Below are 11,753 nucleotides of genomic sequence, written 5' to 3'. Positions count from 1 at the left end.
CAGCCAACTTCTGCCTCGTCAGTTGTGTACTCATGGTTGACCATTGACTACCTCCCAGTAGCCTCCATGCCTTCCAATTATCTCATACTACAATTATCACCTCGTTGATTGGCGTCGTCTCTCACCTTTGTTCCCACTCTCATATCCTTCCAACGATCGCTAGGACACAATTTAGCACACCCCTGCTAGGTAGACCAAGAGACCTACCCAATCGGCCACCACAGGTGTCATGTCCTAAAATCTATGCAGGCCTACTCCATGCAGGCCTTGACCTTCTTTCGTCACCCCTGATTATCCTTTTGTTTTTAGTCCTCATATACTTCTCGGCTAGAGAAGGTTCGTTGTTCGAGTTCCCCAAGCAAGTATCGGGATTAGACGGTTTCACCGAGGATCTGCGCAAAATAAGGGCTGGGAGTGTGGCACAATTCAGTTTCAGGCTTTCAGCTTTTCCTGCTTCAAACCCTTGCAGAGTCATAAGCTGTCAGCTGAGTGAGATGACATACAGATTGTGCGGATATATATATATGGGTGTGGTAGCGTGGTACTGTATGTGGCTGGGCGCCATCTAACGTTTAGTTCTTCACACCTCGGCCAAGATCTTATCAGCTACTTCTAACTATATTTCTCTCTCTAGGATAAATCCAGTCTTGAAAAAAAGCAAATATAAACATCCTAACTACTGCTCTTTGACTCTTGAGACTCAATGTACAGAGAAAAACCAAAATTACCCCCCCTGCGGCCCCACATGCCCTTAATACCTAGGTAGCACAGTCTACTGCACAGGCGAAGAAGTGGGCAGTATCGCCTGTATAAGTCACCCTGGCTTGTGTCAAGGGGTGTTTTTGTGAGGAGGGGGCTTGGACGGATTGTGAGAGTTTTCTTCTTCCTTGTTTGGTTGCTTGGTTGCTGGGGGTGCCCTAGGCACTGTCGTTTGAACTTGGCCTAGGAGAGGGGTTGTACGGTCCGGACTGGAAAAGAAATTGATGCCAATGCATATTTGTCTCAGTTAGAAAGGGAAGTGTATTCTTGAGGAACGCTGTGAGAAGAGTGATGACCATTGGACATTCTTTTGCCCGATTTCGGTTTGGAGGATGTGATGTGAGATAGGAGGGGTAGAATAGGCCTGTGGATGTACATCGTATATGTGACCTGCACGCGTGTAGTTGCGTTTGTAGTATGCAATAGGTTGTATATCATCATGGAATTTTTTGAGTGAAGAAAGGGTATATTCAATTTTGGTTTCTGAAAGCTCTGCATTGTGGTGTTGCAGAATTTTTGCATGTGGCTCTTGACGGTATGAATCGGAAACCATTCTAGATGTTGACAACCTCCTGCACCCTTCTATTCTTGTCTACAATCAATCGAAGCTGTTTTCCTTCCCAGCCTGTTGGCGGTGCGGATGCCGTGGCTGAGTGAGGCACTGGCTTGAAGGCTCCTGCGCGAAGAGTTTCACTATAGAGTTCGTAAGAGGGGTAGTCTGGCTAGTTAGCTTATGCTCTAGTCATATGCGTTATAGTATGCAGATATGTTCAGGGATGCGTACAGCCATCGACAAAGTGGTTTACTTGCTCCTCGGTCATACCGATTCCTTTAAGGGCTCGGAGCGTCCGCTCTTGTTCTTGTCGCCAGTCATAGACGAAGTGGTTATCTTGGGCGTCACTGTGTAGGATTAGCATATTGATACATGGACCAAGGGTAGGTTATTACGTACATATGTATCAGCGCATCCAACTGACTGAAGCCGACCCGTTAGCAGAATTCCACGATTCAAATAGGTGGATCTTCATACTTTGTCAAAACGTCATATCTCCTTAAGGCGTCATTGACGGTTTTGATGTCTTCGAATTTCACATGGCCTAGTCTTCCTCTATATCCACCCTTCTCCTTCTCCTGCACAGCGGCTTCCCACTTCGCGCGGAGAACATCCTCATCCCACGCGCGGAAACCCACGCTCCAGCCCTCGAAGATAACAACCCCAATCTTCTCTTGCCTAGCGCTGTTGACTGTCTCCCATTGCGACTGCGGGACTCGATCACCTTGTCCACTGAACGCGGACTTGTCGTACTGCGGGATCGAGGTGGGGCGGCCGGCGCGGAGAGACGCGAAGACGGATTCGGCGAGAGGGAGGTCGTGTGTAGCGGGTTGACCGCGGTGTTGGAGAAGAGGGTTCGTCGGGTGGGATTTCGCGAGGTTGACTTGGTCTTCGTGGGTGAGGTAGAGGTCATCGAGGGAGAGTGTTACGACGGGGAGGGAGTATGGTGGGGAGCGGAGGGTAGCGTGGAGGGTTGACACCTGGAGTTGTTAATCAGCAGCTCAAATTGCCCATTTTATTCCTTGCGACATCACTGCAGCTCGCTCCTAACTCAAGGTCAATCTCACCAGAACAGTCTTCCCAGCACCCTGCACCCCGTTCAAGCCAAGGAAGAACGGCGGGGTTTGTGAGGGGTCATTCCCATATTGCGCCTGGTGCGCTTTCAGGCGCTCGAGGAGGAAGGGAATGCAGTGCTCGGACTTGTCGTCAAAGATATTAGACATGTTGGAATTGGAGGTGTTCTAGAGCTACGCATGTCCATGATTGCAGATCGACAGGTTGATATATGAGGCATGGGCGCAGTGTTCGGGGGATATCCGACCGGACTTAATTCCTCCGGCTGGGGAAACGGTGGGGAATCCACGGACGACAGGTGGATATCGTGCGAGAGATTGCCATCTTTGCGGATTGAAGATTCTATGCAGTTCGTAGCGCCGGCTAATAGATCAAATAATGCTGTATAGTTCAAAGCATGCAGTGTCTTTGTACTGGGCTTGGTTGAAGCCCTGGCAAGTGAAACTGGATGAACGGTGAATTAGGTGTCAAATGGACAACCAGAACCTCTCAAAGTCCTGACAAGATATATCATGCAGCGAAGACACGAGAGGACATGAGATAGTACCAGTCAACGCACTTAGGCGCTACAGAACAAGCCCAAATGTGAGAGAATAATGGAGGAATCTGGGAGCCGGTTAGTGGCCTCAGGTGTCACCGCACTGGCAGAGGCACGTGACTAATAATCCTGCAGTCACCTGACCGTGATGACATATGACCTCGGTCGTGGCATCACATGAATGAAGCTAACCACCAAGAGGCTAGCGTAAAAAGCGGCCGGGGTTGGTGTGGTCGAAGGCATCCCGAGGGGAACGCAAAAGACGCCGACCGACGGCATGGAGATGTTAATTATTTTAGCCGTTGATGAGGAGGAGCTTATAGTCAGTTGAAGAGAATAGAAAATACTATAGCGTCGGCATGTGAAACCGTAGTATCTGCCATGCTCCAACCGCAGAAGATGGGGCAGATGCACCGAGCTTCCAGAGGGTTAAGATGCCTCGGCTCAGTTTGCGCAGCTTGCCGAGCACGGCGACCGTCACCTCTTCTTCTCCCCAGATTCACCTCCATTCTTCAACTCGGCTCTCCCCAGATTCACTCATCTCTCCTCCTCCTTCTCCTCCTCTTCAAATTTATTGTAAATCAAGAACCCTGTCCCTCTCTCTCTCTCTCTCCCTCATCCTCCTTTAATTCACCGTATCCTGCCCCCCCTTCGTTACCTGGTTAAAACATGTCCGAGCTGCGCTTTGACGGCCAGACCGTCGTCGTGACGGGAGCTGGTGGTGGCTTGGGTAAGGCATATGCTCTGTTCTTCGCCTCAAGAGGAGCAAATGTTGTGGTGAACGACCTGGGAGGCTCACACGTCGGCGAGGGCAAGTCAAACAAGGTGAGCTCACCGATCACATGCAAACAAGCAGCTCTAACTGTGCTCTTTCTTAGGCTGCCGATATCGTCGTCGATGAGATTAAAGCTGCTGGCGGCAAGGCGGTTGCCAACTACGACAGTGTCGAGAACGGTGAAGCCATCATTGACACAGCCATTAAGAACTTCGGCCGCGTCGATGTCCTCCTCAACAACGCCGGTATCCTGCGGGATATCAGCTTCAAGAACATGAAGGATCAGGACTGGGATTTGATCTATAAAGTACACACATACGGTGCATACAAGGTAGGGCTCTTGGTAATGGGGTTTGGGAGAGATGCTGATTATTGCAGTGCGCAAGAGCTGCTTGGCCGCATTTCCGGAAACAAAAGTATGGTCGTATTATCAACACTGCTTCGGCTGCCGGTCTCTTCGGAAACTTCGGACAGGCAAACTATTCTGGTAAGCTTACTCGTGGACTGACCGAAACATAGCTAACGATTTCAGCTGCCAAACTCGGCCAGGTCGGTTTCACAGAAACCCTTGCGAAGGAGGGTGCTAAGTACAACATCCTTGCCAACGTCATTGCTCCTATTGGTACGTAAAGCAATTTTATATCGAATATATCGCTAACTCTAGCAGCCGCCAGTCGTATGACCGCTACCGTTATGCCTCAGGAGGTGTTGGACCTGCTCAAGCCCGAGTGGGTTGTTCCCGTTGTCGCAGTCCTCGTCCATTCTTCCAACACCAAGGAGTCCGGCTCAATCTTCGAGGTTGGTGGTGGACACGTCGCCAAGATCCGTTGGGAGCGTGCCAAGGGTGCTCTTCTGAAGCCCGATGCTTCATTGACTCCCGGCGCCATCGCCAGAAAGTGGAATGATGTCAACGACTTCTCCAAGCCCGACTACCCTACAGGCCCCGCTGACTTTATGGGACTTTTGGAAACCGGACTGAAGCTGCCCTCTGCTCCTGCGGGAGAGGAACCGGACTTCAAGGGCAAGGTTGCGCTAGTCACCGGTGGTGGTAACGGGTGAGTGTTGATTCACTGAACAGGAGACCCAAGCTAATTATATAGTCTTGGCCGCGCATACTGTCTGTTGTTTGCCAAGCTCGGTGCTAAGGTTGTTGTCAATGACCTCGTTGACCCCGAGCCTGTGGTCCAGGAAATCAAGAAGCTTGGCGGCGAGGCCGTTGGCAACAAGGCTTCTTGCGAGGATGGTGCGGCTGTTGTCAAGACCGCTATCGACACCTACGGACGTATTGATATCCTTATCAACAACGCCGGTATTCTCCGTGACAAAGCTTTCCAAAACATGAACGATGATCTTTGGAACCCCGTACTCAACGTTCACTTGCGTGGAACCTACAAGGTCACCCAGGCTGCCTGGCCCCATATGCTCAAGCAGAAGTATGGCCGCATTGTCAACACTGCTAGCACTAGCGGTATCTACGGCAACTTCGGACAGGCCAACTATGCTGCAGCGGTATGTCTTCCGCTTCCTTTACCTTGTTTCATACTAACGAAACTAGAAACTCGGTATCCTCGGTTTCTCCCGTGCTCTAGCTATCGAAGGCGCCAAATACAACATCAAGGTCAACACCATTGCTCCCAACGCCGGTACCAACATGACCCGATCTATCATGCCGGAGGAGGTTGTTCAAGCGTTCAAGCCGGACTATGTTGCGCCGCTCGTGGTTCTGCTCTCTTCCGATATCACCCCCGAGCCATTCTCTACCAAGGGTCTGTTCGAGTGTGGTAGCGGTTGGTTTGGTAGCACCCGCTGGCAGCGCAGCGGCGGCCACGGCTTCCCCGTCGACGTCAAGCTGACCCCCGAGGCCGTTGCCAAGGAGATCGCCAAGATTGTCAACTTTAATGACGGCCGCGCAGATTACCCTACAGACATCCAGGCCGCCAACGAGAAAGTCATGGCCAACTTCAATAACCGCAGCGATGGCAGCGGCAGTGAGATCCTCAACGCGATTGAGACAGCCAAGAAGGCCACCACCGACGGAACCCCCTTCGACTACACCGACCGCGATATCATCCTCTACAACCTGAGCTTGGGCGCCAAGCGCACCGACCTCCCCCTCGTCTACGAGAACAACGAGCACTTCCAAGCCCTCCCCACGTACGGTGTCATCCCATGGTTCAACACTTCTACGCCCTGGGACATGGGTGACATTGTTAAGAACTTCTCTCCCATGATGCTCCTCCACGGCGAGCAGTACCTAGAGATCCGCAAGTTCCCCATCCCCACCGAAGCCAAGACGAAGACCTACCCCAAGCTCATCGACGTCATTGACAAGGGCGCCGCTGCCCTCGTTGTCGCCGGCTACACTACCAAGGACGTCGCCACTGGCGAAGACCTCTTCTACAACGAATCCACCGTCTTTATCCGCGGCAGTGGTGGCTTCGGTGGCTCTCCCAAGCCCACTGCCGCTCGCCCCAAGGCCGCTACCGCCGCTTACAAGCCCCCTCAACGCAAGCCTGATGCGGTTGTCGAGGAAAAGACCTCCGAAGACCAGGCCGCCCTCTACCGCCTCAACGGCGACCGCAACCCTCTTCACATTGATCCCGAGTTCAGCAAGGTCGGCGGCTTCAAGACTCCCATCCTCCACGGCCTTTGCTCGCTCGGTGTCTCGGGTAAGCATGTTTTCCAGAAGTACGGACCCATCAAGAACCTGAAGGTTCGCTTCGCTGGTGTCGTTCTGCCCGGCCAGACTCTCCGTACGGAGTTGTGGAAGGAGGGCAACACTGTTCTGTTCCAGACTACTGTTGTTGAGACAGGGAAGCCTGCTATCTCTGGTGCTGGAGCGGAGCTGCTTGAGGGTGCTAAAGCTAAGCTGTAAAGTATGAATTGGCTGATGAGATGCCATTACGATGATATGGCGGGTATGGGTTCTAGTTCAGATTGTGTATATAAATAGTTTGGGATTCTAGCATTTTTTGTCCTTACCTCTTTCTTTTTCCATGTCGCCGTGTAGATCTACCAAGCCCGAGCTCCCCACAAATGCTGGGTCTCGGAAATGCCGATTTGTATGTCTACCTACGGAGTACGAAGTAGTTACAAGAGAACCCCGCAGAGTTGGAGAAGCCCTACATCAAGTATCGATCGACCACCTTCCTCCACAATCGGCTGGATGAACCGGCATTCCATGGCCTTCGTCTGTGTGTAATTCTGTACATCGATACCAATAGGTCGAATCCGAGGTAGTATCTTATATACAAACTTTCCATACAAATATGTTATCCCCCATGGACCAGGTCCAGCGTCCTACGTTATTCGATATCATTCCGCCATACACCATCAACTCAACTCCGCCACTTTACACTTAAGTCGTCAAGACAATCATCAAACGCTCAAGCACACCAAAATGCACCTCCTCACCCTCACTAACTGGTCATCCACCATCCTCGCCCTCCTCGCATCAACAACCCAGATCTCCGCCACCACAATAAATACCTCCCAACCACCCGCACCAGCCCTCCAATTCCTCTACACCGCATACGTAGAATGCACAAACACCGTCATGGAATCCCCCGGCCCCCACGGCATCCGCAAAGCCATCCCCATCGTCGGCGGAAACTTCACCGGTCCTAGATTATCAGGTGTGTTCATACCACACGCCCTCAAGCGTCCATCCCCTCCATACACACACTATCTCTATGTATTCCACAGTCCCGTATGATCTATAATTCACCTGTACTCTAACAGCCAACCCCACCAACCAGGAACGATCCTCCCCCTCGGCGCAGACTGGAGCCTTACAGACCCGCTAACAAACCTCTCAAACGTCGACACGAGGTATAACCTCCGTACGCACGACGGTGCGGATATCTACATCCGGACGTCGGGCCCGAAGGCCCCAGATGGTGGTGTACATTTGAGACTGGTCTTTGAGACCGGGGATCAGCGGTATTATTGGGTTAATAGTATTCTCGGTATGGGATTCCTTTTCTCTTCTTTTTTGTATATTGGGGCGGTCTCTCTTCTTGGCGTGGGTCGAACGGGATAGAACCTAAGGCTGACTTTGGGGGGTACAGCTGTTGGTGTGCTTCATCGCGTGGCGAGCACGGAGGAGACGAGGACGTTGAGGATTGATGCTTGGAACGTGAGTCCTTCCTTCCCCTGCTTTCTCTCTTGGTTTGGGTTCCTGCGGTGATGAGGGGTGGTGGAATTAGGGGGAAGGAGTATCGTGCTTGACTGACGACCGGAATTAGTTTGCCTCTGATTGGAACTCGACTGCGTTCTTGGAGTAGAGTAGAGATTTGGGCTTTTCAGAGACCGGTGGGTGGGACATAATAAGGGATCTTCTTTGGGGCATGGGGTGCTTTGGCTTGATTGAGTGGAGATGAAATGGAGGGGAGAGCACTGGATGGGATGTGTAAGTAACAGTCGAAGGCTGCAGGAGGACGAGTATGGGTGTCTGAGATTACAAGAGGCATGAGATGAGAAGAGGAAATCTGATTAAATTGTGTATGGGCTTATCATGCTGGTGAGCTATCACAAGTCTCTCTGGAGTGGATCACCTTGCAATCATCACTGCTGCGCACCGAGGTCTGGCGTGTACTACAACAGAGGTATAGTCATCGACAAGAGGATGGCAGTGGGGATTTTGGGAAGCATGATTCTCGTGCTCACAAGTGATAGTGTATGCAGCAGAGGGTTCCTTGGAAGGCAAATCGATTGTTACTTATTAGTAGGTATCCGATGCAAGGCAGCTTGATTTGTTTACCTAGTGTAGGTAACCGCTGCACAGATTTCGGCTGTGATTCGCCCGGGACCAGGTAGAGCTCATGGAGTTCATTCGGGATTCAGAAGTATTATAAAGCCACGGAGTAGAGACTTTAAATATAATCACCGGCTATTGTTGACCTTCTTGTAGTGAGTCCTTATTGTATTATGAAGCATCCCTGCCGTGTCAATATCTTGTCGGGCGAGAGATATCTATCTTCTTTTTTGTTGGGTCCGGATTTTATATCGATGAGAGAAGGAGCGCACCAAGGTTTCCTGTGCGGATTGTCGCAGATTAAAACAAGATAGAAGCTACCTCAAAGTCCTTACAGGATAATTGTATCACCAACTCATCGAATTCGCGTCGGGATGACTATTATACCTGCTTTGCCAGAAGGGTGAGATTGTCTTGTAACTAACTCCCCAATTTAAAGGCGAAGAAGACTCCAATCAGATTGAGTACAAAATAGCTGTGATAGCCCCAAAAGCTCATCGATGAAATAAAGACCAGTTGAACAGTGCAGAACCATCAGTACAAGCTTCCCACCTCTCCGCTCGCTCCATGATAATACAAAGTCAGATATACCCCCGCCGAGTCGGTATACGAAAAGACCACCCAGCGCTGAACCTGCACCGTCTGCGCGAGATCTCGACACGAGCTAGTTATCTCGCAATTAGTCTATCTCTCATATAATATCATGCAGGTGAACAGGAAGCAAAACCCGAGAAGGAGAGGGTACTCACAAATTCTCCACCAAATCTCTCTTATAACTCCCCGCCAACCCCTCCCACTCCAAATACTCAAAGAACCCCGTCAACCCATCCGCAACCGCCTCATCGCACTTATCCTGCACAGGGAGATACAACTGTGGCTTTGGCGCTGCCGCTTTCTGCTTCATCTCGTAGTTGATCATTAGCGGTAGTTTCTCTGTAGTCGCTTCCCCGAGCTCAACTTCGCTGAACCCGAGGAACTCCCATAGTTTCTCTGCGATGGCGAGGCCCTGGAGTGTAGCTGGGTCGGTAAGACGGCCGCCGAGCGTCCAGAATGCACGGATGTTCTCGAGACAGAAGTGCGTGTTGTAGATGTAGAGCTTCAGGCGGGAGAGCTCGGGGCTCACGCAGTCGATGCCGATAAGGAGGGCTTCGAAGGGGGGGACTGAGTTGGGTTTAGTCTGATCATCGGACTGATGGTCCGACTCGGGGTGTAGGTACTCCTTGACAAGAGACAGGCTGGTTCCGAAGTCTGCGTCTAGATTGTCGATTGCGCTGAAGGCTACGGTGGGTGTGGCGGTGCGCGTGGCGACGGCCTTTGGCTGGACGGGGAAGTACACCTTCATGACGACGGTCTGGTTGCCGCTAAAATCGACGGCGAGTTGGTTTGTTGAGCGCATTGGGGGAGGGAGGAGCTGGGCGGTTGTTCTGGCTTCTTCGACGGGGAGCCCGAGCTGGGAGTGGAAGTAGTTGAACCATTGTAGGTTGACGTTGGGGTGGGTTTGGGCTATTTTGCCGAGGAGATCGTGGGCTCGGAAGCTGTTTAGCGGGTCGTGTTCTGTGCCGGCGAAGGCGCCGATGGCTTCAAAGCCGAGACGGACGCTGGAGCGGGTGCTCTTGAAGTTGAGGCTTGGTTCGAGGGTGTGGCCTTCTGGTGAGAAGACGCTTAGGTGGCTTGGTTGGAGGCCGGGGCGAGGGAATGGGCCTAGGGCTGGGAGGATGCTTTTGTAGATGAAGGATAGGTAGTAGTATTGGTCGTTGAGGTGGTAGTTGCTTTGAGCGAGGAGGTTGTTTATGAATGGGGATGCGTGGAGCCACCAGAGCTCCTGCTCGCGGTCAGGGAATCCTAGGGCTTTCCCGAGTATGCGCCAGGGCATAGAGTCAGTGGCCATGGTGGTATGGTGGTGGGGTAATATCAGGTGAAGGACGTGATGTTGATGTATGACGGCTATAGTATCACAGGGTAAGACTATGAGGGCCATAGATGAGTAGGTCTCGCCTATATAAGGCGCAGAGGAAGGATGAAGACTCCGAGTCAAGCCCACTCTCTTCCTACTTCGTTTCTAACCAATCTCTTCCCATTACGCTGTAAACTAGCTTACGAGGTTGACGTCGTGCGAACCAGTATAGAGCAATCCGCTCGATTGCGCAAACTCGTGTTGCCTGTTTCATGAACGCCTAGAAGGAGCCGAAGAGGGTCATCTGGTTCATCATGCTTGATAAACGAAGGTGTGTTGTACTGGAAGCAACAACGGCCAATTAGGGCTACTTCAGCCTGCAACCCCCCGTCCAGCTGAAGCGAGCTGCAGTCCAGCTGCATGCGAACAAGCCCCTAGGTCGGCATTCTCGAGCACCCGAAGGTGCCTGCTTCGTCCGTTTCTTTGTTTGTTCCCCATTCAGTTACTCTGCGAACTCCACCTGGGCAGCGCTCAAAGTATGAGACAGTCCGCTTGCGTATCACCTACGTGGTACTTGGCAGAAGTCAAACTCTTTGCGTTGGGTTTATATACCGAATACTCCAGCCTTTGGCTCGTATGGCTTGCATCGGTTCCCGATTCTGTCAGCCTATCATAGTGTCTCGCGTCCGTTCCCCCTCCCGGCCTCCGATTTTATCGTAGCAAGCCTTAACTAGATTCGACTAGCCCCCATCGCTCAAGCTGAGATTCTTTATCACCATGAGCTCTTGGCTGTGGTGACTCGACCATTTTTATATGCAAGTCGCGGGCGTATCTCGGCCGCAGCAGCGGATATCAACTTGCACGGGCCTTCGTCTGACATGCGTCTTCGGCGGCTATGTATCCAGTCGTTCGGAAACACCTTCATAGATACACCACTAGAGGGAAACGCTACCGAGCTGGATTACTGTACTTGTCGGAGCACAGTCAGTCGGGATTGATTATGCCTGGCACGAAATATTCGGCTATCATGGTCTAAAGATAGCCTCCCGTGAAACCGGTTGCGGCTATTGATGCCTCGAAAACAAACCAAAAGGATAGCGCTGCCTGCGGCCTTGGGAACAAGGGCAGGGTTCTGCTCCTTCATCGGATGCTCACTATATTTCCGATTGGCCGAGTACAGATCCCATCACCCTCATTACGCCCCGGCCCATGCCTACCTGGCTGGTTGCATGGTCCACCACCGATATTTGCACCGATTACGAGCGAGCTGTGCGTTCGTGCTCACCTCCACAAACTCAATCGCGTCTTACGCGACGCATCTATTGCCTTCTGTTTCCGGCCACGTGGAACAGCTCAGACTTGGCACAGACATAGGTATAGACTTTGACCTTGCTCTTGCTTAGC

At 51.8% G+C, this 11,753-nt stretch overlaps 5 protein-coding genes across 5 annotated transcripts; 3 read left to right on the top strand and 2 right to left on the bottom strand.

Annotated features, from left to right (window-relative positions):
* Window positions 1–758: 758 nt before the first annotated feature.
* BJY04DRAFT_202030 (TDA10 family protein) lies at window positions 759–2,552 on the bottom strand. The gene is made up of 5 exons (XM_073713138.1): window positions 2,380–2,552; window positions 1,790–2,292; window positions 1,712–1,735; window positions 1,544–1,659; window positions 759–1,477 (listed from the first exon to the last, which is right to left on the bottom strand). The coding sequence occupies exons 1-5, from the start codon at window positions 2,533–2,535 to the stop codon at window positions 1,314–1,316; spliced, it is 963 nt and encodes a 320-aa protein (XP_073565263.1). The 5' UTR covers window positions 2,536–2,552; the 3' UTR covers window positions 759–1,313.
* Window positions 2,553–3,231: 679 nt separating this feature from the next.
* On the top strand, window positions 3,232–4,098 carry BJY04DRAFT_202028 (uncharacterized protein). The gene is made up of 2 exons (XM_073713137.1): window positions 3,232–3,749; window positions 3,803–4,098. The coding sequence occupies exon 1, from the start codon at window positions 3,306–3,308 to the stop codon at window positions 3,588–3,590; it is 285 nt and encodes a 94-aa protein (XP_073565262.1). The 5' UTR covers window positions 3,232–3,305; the 3' UTR covers window positions 3,591–3,749; window positions 3,803–4,098.
* Window positions 3,232–6,684, top strand: mfp (putative peroxisomal multifunctional beta-oxidation protein (MFP)). The gene is made up of 7 exons (XM_073713136.1): window positions 3,232–3,749; window positions 3,803–4,030; window positions 4,078–4,186; window positions 4,232–4,321; window positions 4,367–4,754; window positions 4,800–5,208; window positions 5,255–6,684. Exons 1-7 carry the CDS (start codon window positions 3,594–3,596, stop codon window positions 6,572–6,574), a joined length of 2,700 nt encoding a protein of 899 aa, XP_073565261.1. The 5' UTR covers window positions 3,232–3,593; the 3' UTR covers window positions 6,575–6,684.
* A 415-nt stretch (window positions 6,685–7,099) lies between these two features.
* BJY04DRAFT_224003 (DUF3237 domain-containing protein) lies at window positions 7,100–7,985 on the top strand (the record flags this gene model as incomplete). The annotated part of the gene is made up of 4 exons (XM_073717836.1): window positions 7,100–7,334; window positions 7,458–7,667; window positions 7,770–7,837; window positions 7,947–7,985. The coding sequence occupies 4 exons, from the start codon at window positions 7,100–7,102 to the stop codon at window positions 7,983–7,985; spliced, it is 552 nt and encodes a 183-aa protein (XP_073565260.1).
* Window positions 7,986–8,989: 1,004 nt separating this feature from the next.
* On the bottom strand, window positions 8,990–10,328 carry BJY04DRAFT_232612 (putative dimethylallyl tryptophan synthase; the record flags this gene model as incomplete). The annotated part of the gene is made up of 2 exons (XM_073719777.1): window positions 8,990–9,119; window positions 9,205–10,328. 2 exons carry the CDS (start codon window positions 10,326–10,328, stop codon window positions 8,990–8,992), a joined length of 1,254 nt encoding a protein of 417 aa, XP_073565259.1.
* Between the last annotated feature and the right edge of the window lie 1,425 nt (window positions 10,329–11,753).

Source organism: Aspergillus karnatakaensis (assembly GCF_047715665.1).
Source record: "Aspergillus karnatakaensis strain CBS 102800 unplaced genomic scaffold BJY04scaffold_82, whole genome shotgun sequence".
Lineage (NCBI taxonomy): Eukaryota > Fungi > Ascomycota > Eurotiomycetes > Eurotiales > Aspergillaceae > Aspergillus > Aspergillus karnatakaensis.
Note: the sequence above shows the minus strand (reverse complement) of the source record. Positions and strands in the feature narration are given on the sequence as shown.